Below are 14,511 nucleotides of genomic sequence, written 5' to 3' on the forward strand. Positions count from 1 at the left end.
CATTTCTATGCGATGATAATCATAATAAAATCAAATCAAGTCGAGGCCGGTTACGTACACATTCGATTTCCGCTTTCCGCTTTTGGGGGATGCGCTCGGATTTCGTGTGGGTTTCCGTTTCGGTTAACCTTTACGCATATACGAAACGACGACCGGCTGATGCTCTCTGGTGGTGTGGTGGTGACGACTGGGCCAAGCAAGCTCTAAGACGGGCGAATAATTTGATCGCACTTCCGCCAGTTCTGATGTTGATGTTTTGTCAAGTTTTCCTTTCATTTATTTTTCTTTTCGCCTCTCTCTCTCTCGCTCGGGTTCGGTAGAAATTTTATGAATGAAGTAAAAACTTTTTGGCAGCTTGCGGCTCACATCTGCTCTGCGGCAGAGCAGAGAAGCTGTGCTGTGCCTGCGCTGCGGTGTGAACTGGCCAGAGCAAGGTCTGGTTTTCAGTGTTCTGAACATCACACTGCCCCAGAAACGCAATTGCCAAGTCATCCGTCGGATGACTGCAGAGCGGAAGGATTGGCTGAGATTCGAATAGTGATTTTGCTAGAGCAGGCTGGCTTGTGTGTGTCTCTCTCTCTGCCTTGACAAGTATGAGAAATGTTTAATTTAAATTCTTTATGAATTTCGGTTTGTCAGCTTGTTGGCAACGTTTCCATTAGTTTTGGTTAGACTTCAATCAAGTATGAATCATTCGTGCGATTTGCTGAGGCGATGAACCGTACACCATTCAGTTGCAAACATATAGTAAAGCTAGGTATAGTTTATCATTTTCACCGTCCTACTTTTCTATCTGCTCTCTTCTAGATTCCATTTCCCCAATGGCAAACCACCGCCATCAATCACGACAGAGACAACAATGCAACGACTGGAGCAGGTCTTCGATAATCTTCCCAACTACGAGTGCAGTCGGGACAAGTTCCACATGATTGTCACTATGTGCCAAGTGCCACTGTACTGGCGAGTTCCGCTCTTCATGTGCACCCCACTAACCTCCAGCGGCTGTGTGAACGGCGACAAGTTCATCAGCTTCTGGCGACAGTGAGTATCCGGTCTAAAAAAAAACAACCCCACCGGTAAATGAAACTAAGTGCAACTAATTTTATTATTCTCTTCCAGAATGACTTCCTTCTGTCACGATCCACCATCCCGCTTCGTGTACATCATGTCCCGGGGCGATCGAACCCGGCCTTACATTCTACCGGAGGATTTCGCTCCACTAATACAGGACGTGGTCGATACGCATCCGGGGCTGGCATTCCTGAAGGAGGCGGCCGAGTTCCACTCGCGCTACGTGCACACCGTGATAGCCCGAATATACTACAACGTCAACCGCAGCTGGACGGGGAAGATTACGACTCCCGAACTGCGAAAGTCCAACCTGCTCGAGGTGATGCAGCTGCTCGAGGAGGAGGAGGACATCAACCAGATTATGGCGTACTTCAGCTACGAGCACTTCTACGTCATTTACTGCAAATTCTGGGAGCTGGATCGGGATCACGATCTGTTTATCGACCAGCAGGATTTGGCTCGGCATAACGATCACGGTGATTATATTGATAATTTATTAAGGGTGAACTACCCGGACATAAACGAAGAGTGGGGCATTGAATTGAATTGAATTTCGGAAAATCAAAGTTGGAAATGGACTAGAAATCACGGTAGAACCTGGACTTGATATCGGACTTGACATGGAGCATTGAATTAATAATTAACAATTCGGACTTAAAGCTGTATTTCAAATTGAACTGGAAATTGGCCTTGAAATTGGATTTGAAATTGGACTTAAATTTAGAGTATTTTAGACTGGAAATTTTACTCCGAATTAGACATAAAATTGGACTTCAACCAAAATTTTAAGTTTTTATTTGAAATTAGACTTGAAATTGAACTTGAAAATGGATGAAAATTGGAGTTTAATTGGACTTGCGATTAGATTTATCAATAAATTTAAAATTAGACTTGAAATTGGAATCCAAATTCTGCTAGAAATCAGACTTGCAATCAGAGTTTAAGTTTGACTTCAAATTGAACTTAAAATTGGCCCGGCATAGAGTTTTATACGTAATAGATTAAGGGACCCAGAACCCAGAGGATGACCCAGCAAAAATGGAAAAGAATTTCAAATTAAACTTAAAATTGGAATTAATGGAATTAATGGTCTGAAATTGAGTTTAAAATCGGACATGCAACTGGACTTAAAATTGGAGTTGACATTGGACATTATAATAGATTTGATTTTGGACTAATTTGAATTTGAAGTTTTACTTCAAACCGGATATGAATACGAAATTAGACACAAAGTTGCAGGAAGCAAGGATTGACCATTTCGCGTCTTTTCTGCTCAGTTTTTCTCCTTTCCAGTTCCGTTTTTCTACTTTTCGTTCCGTTAGTTTTCTTTTTCTGTGCCGTTTCCTTGATTTTCGTTATCACTTTTCTTCTTTTTCCTTCTGTTTTTCCTCTTTTGACTGTCTCTTGTTTCATTTTCATTATTCTGTGTTTACTTCGTTTCCTATCATATTTTTATTTGTAAGCCCTGTTATTCCTCTTGTTGTTTACTCGTTTTTGTCTCTCGTCCCTTCACCCTTCTTCGCTTCCAACTTTCACTTTTTTTCTTTCCTGTCCCTCATTTTCACTTCAGGTTTTCTTCTTCCAACCCTTTTATTTTTCTTTTTATTTTGTTCCGTGTTTTTATTTTAATTGTTGCGTGTTTCATCGTTTCCTGTGTTTTCCTTTTTTATTTCCTGTTATTAATCTTTTTCTTTGCCATTTCATCTTTTTCTTCGTTTGGTTTTTCCTGTTTTTTTTCTTAGTTCGTTTAGTTTCCCATTTTTACTTACTTTTAGTCCTGTTTTCGCCATTGTTTTCCATTCGGTTTATGTTTTCTTACCAGTTTTCCATCTTTTTTCTTCTCTTTTTCTATTTACCGGTTCGAGCTTCCATCTTTTTTAACCCTTTCCCTCTCCTCGTCTGTGTCTGCTACGTTTTCCTTTTTTTTAATGCCTTGTTTTTCTTTATTTCCGTTGGGCTTGATTCACTTTTCTGCTTCCTCTCCAGGTTTCCTTTTCAATTTCCTGTTATGTTAATCATTTTCTCTGCCGTTTTACCGTTTTCTTCTGTGCAATTTTCCTGTTTTTTCTTATTTTCCTGTCCGTTTTTTTCAATTGTTGTCCCAACTTCTTTAATTGCCCCTCTTTTAACCATTTTTCCTGTCATCTCTCATCATTCCTCTTTTCCCTTTTGGTTTCCCTTGTTTTCTGTATAGTCTTTCCTTTCTCTTTCAGTTTTCCACTTTTTCTGTTACATTTTTAAGTTCGTTCTTAAGCTCTCCTTTTCACTACAGTTTTTGTTCTTTTCTCTTCCGTTTTTTCTTCTGTTTCGTGTTTTCATTCTCGTTGCTACGTTTTCAGTCTCATTTTGTCTTATTTTTAGTTATGTTTTTCCTCGTGTTTTTCATTCGTTTTAGGTTTTCTTTGTTTGCTAATTTTTGTCGTCCATTTTTCCTTTTTTCGGTTCCAGCTTTCGTTTTTTCTAACGCTTTTTATCTCGTTTTCTTCTCGTTATTCGCCTGTGTCTGTTACTTTTTCCTCTTTTTGATGCCTTGTTTTTCTTTTATTTTCTGTTCGGCTTGTTGCTTGTTTTGCCTTTTCCTTTTCTTTTTTCTAATTTCTGTTATTAATCTTTTTCTCTGCCATTTTACCCTTTTCTTTCGTCCGTTTGTACTGTTTTTTTTCTCTTCTTGTTCTATCCCGTTTTCCCGATTCATCTCGCTTTTTTTTGATTGCTCGTTTTATTTTTTACGTTTTACTTACTCTTTTTTCTAGTTTTCTCTACTTGATTTCCTTTTTATCTCTCATATCTATATCTTGTTTGTTAGGTATAGGTTTGTTAGGTATCTTGTATAGGTCTTTCGTTTTAAGTTTCATTTTCTCCAGGTAAAAATTCTGTACGTGTTTTTCTTTCCTGCTCCTCGTTGTCACTTCAGTTTTTCTTCTTTTCCCTTCCGTTTTTTTCCTTTTTCCGTTCCTTGTTTACTTCGTTCCCTATCCCATTTTTTCTTATTCCTGTTTTTCCTCTTGTTTTTCATTAGTTTTTCCTTTTTTTTGTTTCCTGGTTTACAGTTTCTTCCTGTTTTACTGTTATCATTTCCAGCTTCCGCTTTTTTTGACTCTGTTTATCTCCTTTCCTTCTCGTTATTGCGGGTAAGTTGCATTTTTAATCTTTTGATGCGCCTTCCTCTCTAGGTTTCCTTTTTTGTTTCTCGTTTTTCGTCCTTTTCTCCTCCGTTTTACCCTTTTTTGTCCGTTTGAACTGTTTTTTTCTCTTCTTGATTTTTCCCATTTTCCCAATTTTTGTATCAACTCTTTTTTTAAATTTCTTTTCATTTTTTACGTTATTATTTTTCCATGTTTCCTTTCGGATTTCCTTTTTATCTCTCATATCTATATCTTGTTTCCTGTTCGTCTTTCCTTTTATTATTCTCGTTTTTTCACTCTTGATGTCTTGTTTTTTCTCTTCCGTAGTTTCATTCTCATTGCTCCGTTTTTTTCTGTCCTATTTTTATTTTTTTCTGTTCTGTTTTCCACTCTGTTTTTTATTTGATTTCTCGTTTTCCATCTTTTCTTTTTATTTGTTTTCAGCTTTTGTCAGCTTTTATCTAACTCTTTTTATCTTCTTGCCTTCTTGTTATTTGTCTGTGTCTGTTACGTTTTTTCTCCTTTTTTCTTCTTCCTTTTCTGTTACGCTTGGTTCCTTTTTTTGACTTTCCTCTTCTCTCCTCTCTTTTCCTTGTTTATTTCCTGTTTTTCGTCTTTTTCTTCCCCGTTTTACCTTTTTTGGTTCGTTTTTCTTATTTTTTGTTTCTTCTTTTCCTTTCCCCTTTTTCCCTTGTTTTGAGCCCACACCTTTTATGACCCGTTTATTCGTTTCTTTTTGCCATTTTACTCGGCTTTCGTTTCTATCTCTCATTTTTCCTCTCTTCCCTTTTGGGTTTTCCTTTATCTCTTATCTCTCCTCTTTTCTTTTTTTGGTTCCTTTTGTCATTTGTTTTGTCTTTCCTTTCTTGTTTTGTGTTCTTTCTCTTTTTCCCACCTTTTCTGTTACATTTTTAAGTTCGTTCTTAGGTTCTCCTCTTTTTCACTTCAGTTTTTGTTCTTTTCTCTTCCGTTTCCATTATCTGGTTAGTGTTTTCTCATTGCTGCTTTTTTCTTCGTTTTCTGCCCCATGTTTTAGTCATATTTTTCCTCCAGTTTTTCAATCGTTTTTTCTTTTCTTTGTTTCCTATTTTTATCGTTGATTTTTTCTTTGTTCGGTTCCGACTTTCGTCTTTTCTAACTGTTTTTAACTCGTTTTCTTCTCATTATTTGTCTGTGTCTGTTCTGTTCTTTTCACTTCTTTTTTCTGTTTCGTGTTTTCATTCTCATTCCTCCATTTTTCTTCGTTTTCTGCCTCATGTTTTCTATCTGGTTTTCATTCGCTTAGTTTCTTAGTTTTCTTAGTTTTTTTTTCTTGTCCATTTTTCCTTTTTTCTGTTCCACCTATCGTCTTTTCTAACTTTTTTTTACCTCGTTTTCTTCTCGTTATTCGTATTCGTATGGCGTTTTTATCTTTTTGATGCCTTGGTTTCCTACTTTCCTGGCACGCTTGGCTCCCTTTTTGCCTTTCCTTTCAAGGTTTCCTTTTTTGTTTTCCATTTTTCTATTTTTCCTCCGTTGTAGCCTTTTCTTTTTGTGCTGTTTTTTTTCTTTTCTGGTTCTGTTCTATTTTCCCGATTTTTGTCCCAACGTTTTTATGTTTTACTTATTCTTTTCATTTTTTCTGTCCCTTTTTTTCTTTCCTGCTGCTGCTCACTTCATTTTTTTCTTTTCCCTTCCGTTTTTTTTCTTTTTTCCGTTCCTTGTGTTCATGCTCTGTTTTACTTCGTTTCCTGTTTTATTTTTTCTTATATTTAGTCCTCTTTTTCCTCTAGTTTTTCATTCGTTTTTTGTTTTCTTTGCTTCCCGGATTGCCATTTTCCCTGTTTACCTTTTCCTGTTTTTCTTTCTTTTTCCTGTTACCAGTTCAAGCTACCGCCTTTTCGACTCTATTGCTATCTCCTTTCCTTCTCGTTACTTGTCTGTGTCAGTTGGGCTTTTTCTCCTTTTCTGTTGGCATCCTTTTTATATCTCGTTTTTCCTCTTTTTTCTGATCCGTTTGTCTTTGTTTCGTGCCCCATTTTTTCTTATTTTAGTCCTGTTTTTCCTCTTCGTTTTTCACTCGTTTTTTGTTATCTTTCCCGTGTTCATCTTTCCTTATCACTTTTTCCATTCTTCGGTTCCAGCTTTCGTCTCTTCTAATTGTTTCCTTTTTATCCTATACGAATCAAGAAGCGGGGAATAAAAAAAGAACCGTGGAGATGGAAGGGAGCCAAGCTTGACAGGAAGGTAGGAAAAGCAAGGCACCAAAAGGACACAGACGAATTTTCTACTTTTGATGCTTTTCCCATTTCCTCTCCAGATTTCCTGTTCTATTTTTCGGTTTTTATCTTTTCCTTTTTCGTTTCGTTTTTTGTTCGGTCTCTTCTTTCTTGATTATTCCTTTTTCTCTCCCGTTTTGTCACATTTTCCGTTATGTTTTTTCTGCCGTTGTCCTCTTTTTCGCTTTAGTTTTTCTTCATTTCCTTTCCGTTTGTCCTCTTTTCGACCGGTTGCTTTTTTGTTCTGTCTTACCTTTTTCCTCCTTTACCTTTACTTTTTTCCTCCTTTCCTTTTTTCCCCTGTAACTCTTTCTTCTTAATTTTCTATCCCTCTTTTAACTCCTGTTCAATCTCGTTTTTCGTTTTCGTCTGTTCTGTCTGCTTATTACCACTCTCTTAGTTTTTTTCTGTCACGTTCTTGTTTTCTCTTCTTGATACCTTGTTTTGTTTTGTCTCACTTTTTTGCCTTTCCTCTCAAAGTTTTTTTTCTTTTTTCTGTTCCGTGTTTTCATTCGCTTTGCTCGATTTTTTTTCGTTTTCTGTCAAGAAAACTTTACTTTTTTACAGTTCTGTTTTCCCCTCTGTGTTTTTGGTTTTCTTTCCCGTTTTCCGTCTTTTTTCATTGGTTTCAGCTTTTGTCTTATCTCACTATTTTCATCTCCTTTCCTTCTTGATATTTGTCTGTGTCTTTCGTTTTTTCTCTTTTCGATGCCTTGTTTCTCCTTCCTTTTCTATTACGCTTAATTCCCTTTTTTGCCTTTTTTGTTTTTCTCTCCCGTTTTACCTTTTTAGGTCCGTTTTTCTTGTTTCTGGTTTCTTCTTTCGTCCTTTTTCCCATATTTTGACCCAACATGTTTTATGTCCCGATTATTGGTCCTGGGATTATTGGTTTTTTTGCCGTTTTCCTTTTTATTTTTTATCTTTCATAATTCCTCTTTTCCCTTTTTGTTCCTCTTGTTTCGTGTTTCCTTTGTTGTTTTGTTTTCTCTCTCGTTTTCCCACCTTTTCTGTAGCCTTTTTAAGTGTGTTCTTAGGTTCTCCTCTTCATTTCAGTTTTTGTTCTTTTCTCTTCCGTTTTTTCTCTGTTTCGTGTTTTCTCATTGCTGCTTTTTTCTTCGTTTTCTGCCCCATGTTTTAGTCATATTCTTCCTCCTGTTTTTCAATCGTTTTTTGTTTTCTTTGTTTCCCATTTTTCTCGTCAATTTTTTCTTTGTTCGGTTCCAGCTTTCGTCTTGTCTAACTCTCTCTCTCTTCTAACTCTTGCTAGTTCTTTATCTCGTTTTCTTCTCGTTATTTGTCTGTGTCTGTTACGCTTTTCTCTTTTTTGTGGCTTGTTTCTCTTTCTTTTCTGTCACGCTTGGATCCCTTTTCTGCCTTTTCTCTCCAGGTTTCCTTTTTTATTTCCCGTTTCTCATCATTTTTCTCTGCTGCTTTACCTTTTTCTGTCTGTTTTTTCAGTTATTTTTTTCTTTTCTTTTACTGTTTCGTGTTTTCATTCTGATTGTTCCTTGTTTCTTTGTGTCCTATCCCATTTGTTATTTTTTAGCCCCATTTTCCTCGTTTTTTGTTCCAACATCTTTTATATCCTGTTTTATTGGTTTCCTCTATCAGATCTTATTTACTGTATGACTATTCTTCTTTTTCTTTTTGATTTCCTCGTTTTTTGTTTCATATTTCCTTTCTTGTTTCATTTTCTCTTTTCTTGTATTTCTACCTTTTTGCCAAGTTTTTTCTTTCTTGCTCCTCTTTTTACATCAGTTCTTGTTCTTTTCTCTTTTTTCGTTTCTTTATTTTCATTCTCATTATTACGTTTTTCTTCATCTTTATTCATTTTTTGTTTTCCTTGTTTTCTCACTTCCTATCCTTTCTCTTCCTTTTTCCTGTTAACGGTTCCAGCTTTCGTTTTTTCTAACTCTTTTATGTTTTTTTCTTTCTCCTTAGTCGTCTGTGTCTGTTGCGTTTGACCTCTTTAGATGCATTGTTTTTCCTTTTTTTCTATCTCTCTAAGCTCGTTTTTTTCTTTCGATTTTCCTCTTTTTTCTGCACCATTTCTCTTCGTGCCCTATTTTTTTTTATTTTTAGTCCTGTTTTTCCTCGTCGTTTTTCACTCATTTTTTTGTTATCTTTCCCGTTTTCATCATTTTTTCCATTTTTTGGTTCCAGCTTTCACAAGTAATGGTTTTCTTCATTTTTTCCATTTTTCGGTTCCAGCTTTCACAAGTAATGGGAAATAAAAAAGTAAACCTGGAGATGAAAAGGGAAAAAGGGAGCGAAACGTGACAGAAAAGAAGCAACAACAAGGCATCAAAAAGATACACACGAATAACGATACGATTTTTTTTCGTTTTGATGCCTTTTCCTTTACCTTTCCAGATTTTTTTTAAACTTTTCTCTCCCGTTTCACTCGTTTTGTTGGTTTGCCTTGTTTGCTCGATTTATATTATTCCATTTTCTCTCTCGATTTTTCCTTCATTTTCCTCTTTTTCACTTCAGTTTTTCCTCCGATTGTCCTCTTTTCGTCCCGTTGCTTTTTGTTCCGTCTTTCCTTCATGTTTAGTTTTTCCTCCTTTCCTTTTTCCCCTGTTTCTCCTTCCGCTGTTTTATTTCTCTTCCTTTCATGTCTCGAGATTTCGTGCTGATCAGTACGGTTTTTTCTCTAGTGTTTCTCTTTTCGGGAAATTTTGTTCATCTTCTTCCTGTTTTCTAATTTTTTTCCCTCTTTTATCTTTTTTTTAATCTCGTTTTTTGTTTTCCTCTATTCTGTTCGTCTTATTACTATTATTATCTTATTTTTTTCAGTCACGTTCTTGTTTTCTTTTCCAGTGTATCACGTTTGTCTTCCATTTTCCTTTAACCCTATTTTTTTTCTTTTTATTTATTTTACTTTACATTTTCTGTATCGGTTTACTTTTTCCTCTCGCTTTTCTTCATTTTCCTTTTGGTTTGTCTTGTTTTCTGGTCTCTTACGTACCTCGTTTTCTTCCTTTTTCTCTTCCACGTTTTTCCTTTTACTGTCTGCTGTCCGGTTTTTATCAGTTCCTTTGCTTTTCTTTTCCTGTCCCGTTTTTCCTCCCTTTTTCTGAGTCTTAGTTTTTGTCTGTTCCGGGTTTAGTCTTCCGTTATTGCTCGCTCTCAGATCCATTTTTTGCTCTTTACCCAGCTCGTTTTTTATTATTTTCCGGCTCCGGCCGGCTGTCACGGTTTTCCTATTTTTCTATCCCGTTTGCCAAGTTTTTGTTGCGTTTTTCTTCTTCTCGTCTCATATTTCCTTGCTTTTGCTTCATTTCCTGGCGAGCAGCAGAAGACGACGGACTAATCATTAGAAGATTACTAAATGACAATTAGGATTTGATATCGGAATTGAAATTATAGCTGAACTAAACTTGAAATTCAATGTATAACTAGACGCGAAGTTGGACTTGAAACTGCCACTATTTTTACGCAATTAATTAACTTATCGTGAAACTAGTGGCCGATTATGGGGATGCGGACTTCTGGGTTACAGAAATTATTTTGTTTGACATTAAATTTTGCAGAGAAGCTGGGGCACGCCAGTGGTCATGATTAATAACGTTTTAATCAATCCGTTACAGCGCTGTCGTCACGCATGATCGAACGCATCTTCTCCGGCTGTGTGACGCGTGGGCCTCGAAGAAACAATCCGAACCCGATCGTGATGGGGCCAAACGGGCCGAAAATGTCGTATACCGACTTTGTCTGGTTTCTGCTTGCCGAGGAGGACAAAACGCACCCGACGGCGATCGAGTACTGGTTCCGCTGCATGGACGTCGACGGCGACGGGATGCTGTCGATGTACGAGCTGGAGTACTTCTACGAGGAACAACAGCACCGGATGGAATCGCTCGGCATTGAAACGCTACCCTTTGAAGACTGTTTGTGCCAGGTAAGTGGCGACGCGTGGGAAGTACATCGGAATTGTGCGCATAATGTATGAGTTGGATTTTTTTTCGTTCGCTAGATGCTGGATATGATTAAACCTACCACACCCGGTTGCATCACGCTTGCCGATCTGAAACGTTGCAAGATGACGCCCATTTTCTTCGATACGTTCTTTAATCTGGAGAAGTACATGGAGCACGAACAGCGGGATCCATTCGCGCAACGTGATAATGACGATGTAGGAATTCAATTATGCAATTTTGTGCAATAATCCTGGACTTCAAATTACGCTTTTTGTTTGTTTGTTTGTGTTTGTTTCTTTGCAGCTCTCGGACTGGGATCGCTATGCCGCCCAGGAGTACGAACTACTGGTCGCCGAGGAGGGAGGCGACACGCAAGGGTAAATAGCTTTCGTACTTTCTTTTCTGCACCTAAATTGGAGATTCTCCGCTTACATTGACAGCAAACAATTCGCACTCACAGTCGTGTATAAATTATATTTACTTTCACTGAACACAAAAAAAAATTGCACCACTAGACTAGATCTTATTACCAGCGAGATTGAACGTCCTAAAGGGTCTCTAAGGTACTCAAAAATAAACTGCTCAAAATTATTATCTGTTGAGTATTTTGGCAACTCTTTGGGATTTCAAGTCTCTTACCTTCTTACCTCTCCAAACTAACAACATCGTTATCAGAACCTCTATCCTCTCTCTCACACACTCTCAATCTATCTCTTTCTCATGAGTCAAATCAACTCAACCGGCTTACATTCCAATAATAACGTTAGGACCACTACTAAACGGCATTTCAACTGTCATGTCACTCGAAAACGACCATTTCGTTCCGATCCAACGCAAAATCCTCACTGCTTTGGAGGAAAGAAAGACAAGTTTTCCCCCTTTTTTGTGTTTTCCTTCGTTGGTACCGAATCCTTCCGGCTTTATTTTTCCAAATTTAAATTAAACCTACCGGTTAAGGCTAATTTTCACGAATGTTCAGCCATTTATTACATTGTTTGTCTTTCTGTCTTTGTTTCATTTTTTTCTTTTTTATCCGTATACACACAACACACTTTGTTTTTGGTGAAGGGAGGAAGAAACCCGATAAAGAATGATGCCGTGTGCAGAATGAATTTTGAATAAGAGAAGTGTTTAGAAAGTAGCGCTGACACTAGGGGTAAGAGTATCACAACATACATGTTGCAAAACAATAGCCTAAACCAAGTCATTCTTCGGAGAAGCATACATTCGCGTGCATTGTGTTCGCATTCACAGGCCAGCCCGCTCGCTCTGTTAATCTCTCGTTGTAACGACCTTTTTCTTCTTTCTACTATCCCGCCGCCTTCTTCTAGTGAGCCTGACCTAGGTCGGCTCGTGTAACCTATCTGCTACCATTTATTGTCTAATAGTTCAATCATCACACTCTAATCGTTTAACCATCACAAACAGGTGACAAACCAATTTTATAACCGTTTAACAGTATACGTACGGTTGGAATTTAATGCACACTAAAATCGCCTCACAAGCATTCCCCCCCGCAAGAAGCGTAAAGCTCTGTGTCGCCCACCACTGGGTCCATCGTCGTCGTCTCTATCGTCAGCTCCGCCCAATTATTATGCTGTAGTGAGCGCCCTAACAAGTGGTTGCAGCACAGAATGTTTGACTAACCGCCGAATCCGGTCGCGAATCAGCAGCACTGCACCGGAATGGAAGTATTTAACAATTTAACAACGTTAATCCGAAATTGTGTGTATTTTCTTAAAGGAAAACTCTCGTAACTATATTTTCTTAGGCTTAACCCTATGTTGTTTTGGTGTTCTGACTTAATAATAAAGTCACACGGTTGGCTTGTCCTACCCTAATGATACTGCAGCTCTAAATTTGAAAGATTTCGAAACTATTCGATCGTTATTGGTTCGCCTTCTTGTGCGTTGGTTTGTGAATTTTGGATGACCTTCAAAACCGGAAAAGATCGGTAGATCTTGTAGCAACTTTTAGTTTCGAAAGCTGCCAGCACAGTGCTAGACTAATTTCATTTTACTGTATCGTGGCGAAGCGAAAAATCTAGGACGGTTGTATAAAACACTCCTAAAACTGAACGTAATCTACAACATTGTTGAATTGAGCACTGCTTTACCTTTTCTATGAGGCACTACTCCACGCGAAGTGCCCGTGTAATCGAGCTTCTCGGATTTGAACCTAATTTTGCACTGCTAGTATGTAATAACAATGATAATATTAATTTCTAAATGTTTACTGAACAAACCTCATACAGGTATTGTTTTTTTTTCGGAGGAAAACTCCCACAACTATGTTTTCTTTTCGAATGAATCAGAATAAATCACATCAGAAATTCTTTAAAAAACTGTCGAAATGACCATTTCTTTCATATAGTACTGCAATTGCCGCTTTCTGAGTCAAGAAAGTTCCAAAAATCATCATTTTTTCAACCCGTTTTCCTTTTAAGAATTCACTACTTTTGAACCATTGAATCGATTTTAGTGCGTTTGATTCCAAATGAAACACCCTTGTATTACTGCTCCCACACTCAAAATGTCTAGAACTCGTGATTCGGACCTAGAGGCAAATTTTCTTTAGCAGTGCGAATTTCGGCGGCTTTTACATGAACTTTTCCTTAAGAACGCAACGGTATAATGCTCTTCTTTATAATCTGTTTACTAGTTTTACCATTTCACTAGTTAACAAAATAAAACAAAAAGCGTGAACTCAGTAAGCTGAAGGTGATTTTTCATGTAAAATTGGCCGCTGTATCCGAAAATGTGGTCAGAAAAATTTAAAGTAGGATAGTTTTTGAGATATGCATGCAAGTTGAAATTTTGCCTAAAGAAAGAAAGTACTTACACATAAATACAAATTTCTCCGGCTGCGGTGCACCAATTTCAAATCTCTTTTTTCCATATTAAAGAGGAGAAATCTTGCTATCGATTAGTTGAACTTCATTTTTCTGTAAGAATAATAGTACTGTAGATATTTGAGAACTTTTTCACAACAAAGCAAAATAGAACGCATTTTTTTGGAATAATTTCAACTTTATCAAAGGTTTTAGACAAGATTAACACATTTTAAAAATTTCATCTTATGTGGGTCTTGAAGGTTGATAAAAAACAAAGAAATCATGGGGTTAATGATAACAATCGGTTGAAAATTGTAGAAGCTATGACCATGTTACTAAAACAGTAATATTTGTGCATTTGTATATCATGCTCCTGATCATGCTTGAAGAGTGATTGAATTTAATAGTAAGAATTGTGAAAATAGTAAGAACAGTCAAAAAAATACCGTAAAAAAGCATGAGTTTAAACGCTAAAATAATCCACAGAAATTCTGTTACGCCTGTGGAAACTATATTTTTACAACCCCGGTTAATTTCACTGCTTCATTGCAAACTGCGCTTTCAATTGCGTGTCCATTTATAAAGATCATGACAAGCAATTCGATAAATGTTATGCCAATTAAGACAGTGATTGTTAGTGTTTGGATATAAAGGGGCTATTCGAAGTTACTGTTTGGATGTAAAGGGGCTATTGGTGAGCCCTATGACCCAGCTGAATGGTGTTTGTTCATAGATAGCATTAAGCAGTAGAGTTTGAAGACTGTATAGGACACCGCCTCTAGTTTCTGAAAATAAAAAACAGAAGTTGGTGCTAGTGTTTCATCATGCGTCATGTGTGAAAATATGCTTGAAACAGTCAATGTTTCCCTGTTGAATACAACTGATTTCGTTGCTTGGTAACGCATATTGTACATATTGAAAACAACCCAATTTGCGCAACAAAAAATTTAATCAGCTTGGCAACAGCACTCTCTCTTTTATCTCAATTTCTTTTGTGTTTACCATTAAAGGCGGTGTAACCTTTGACATTTGAACCAACAAATAGTTGGTAAATATTGTTTTTGTTTATCGCGTCCATGTCACGAAATTTACTTTCTTTGAATTGAAATGTCACAAAAATATTCAGCTCCCAGCTCTCGCACGGTATCGCAATCACCTTCCCGGGCTCACGGAAAAATGATAGTAAGATGCAATGGAGAGGTGTAGGAAAAGTTTGTTTTTTATCAAAGTTAGGCAGAAGTTATGAAAATTAGATAATATTAGATTAGGTGTTATTTAGGCAGCTAAACATAGATAACCGA

The 14,511-nt window shown here is 37.1% G+C and overlaps 1 protein-coding gene across 1 annotated transcript in view; it reads left to right on the forward strand.

Annotated features, from left to right (window-relative positions):
* Window positions 1–14,511, forward strand: part of LOC128743189 (uncharacterized) — a 113,045-nt gene that overhangs the window by 76,885 nt on the left and 21,649 nt on the right. Inside the window, exons 5-9 of the mRNA XM_053839716.1 lie at window positions 808–1,041; window positions 1,120–1,547; window positions 10,048–10,358; window positions 10,434–10,592; window positions 10,681–10,754. Of these exons, the coding sequence (XP_053695691.1) occupies window positions 808–1,041; window positions 1,120–1,547; window positions 10,048–10,358; window positions 10,434–10,592; window positions 10,681–10,754 (1,206 nt within the window). The remainder of the gene's footprint in view (window positions 1–807; window positions 1,042–1,119; window positions 1,548–10,047; window positions 10,359–10,433; window positions 10,593–10,680; window positions 10,755–14,511) is intronic.

The sequence above is a fragment of the Sabethes cyaneus genome, chromosome 3 (genome assembly GCF_943734655.1).
Source record: "Sabethes cyaneus chromosome 3, idSabCyanKW18_F2, whole genome shotgun sequence".
Taxonomy (NCBI): Eukaryota; Metazoa; Arthropoda; class Insecta; order Diptera; family Culicidae; genus Sabethes; species Sabethes cyaneus.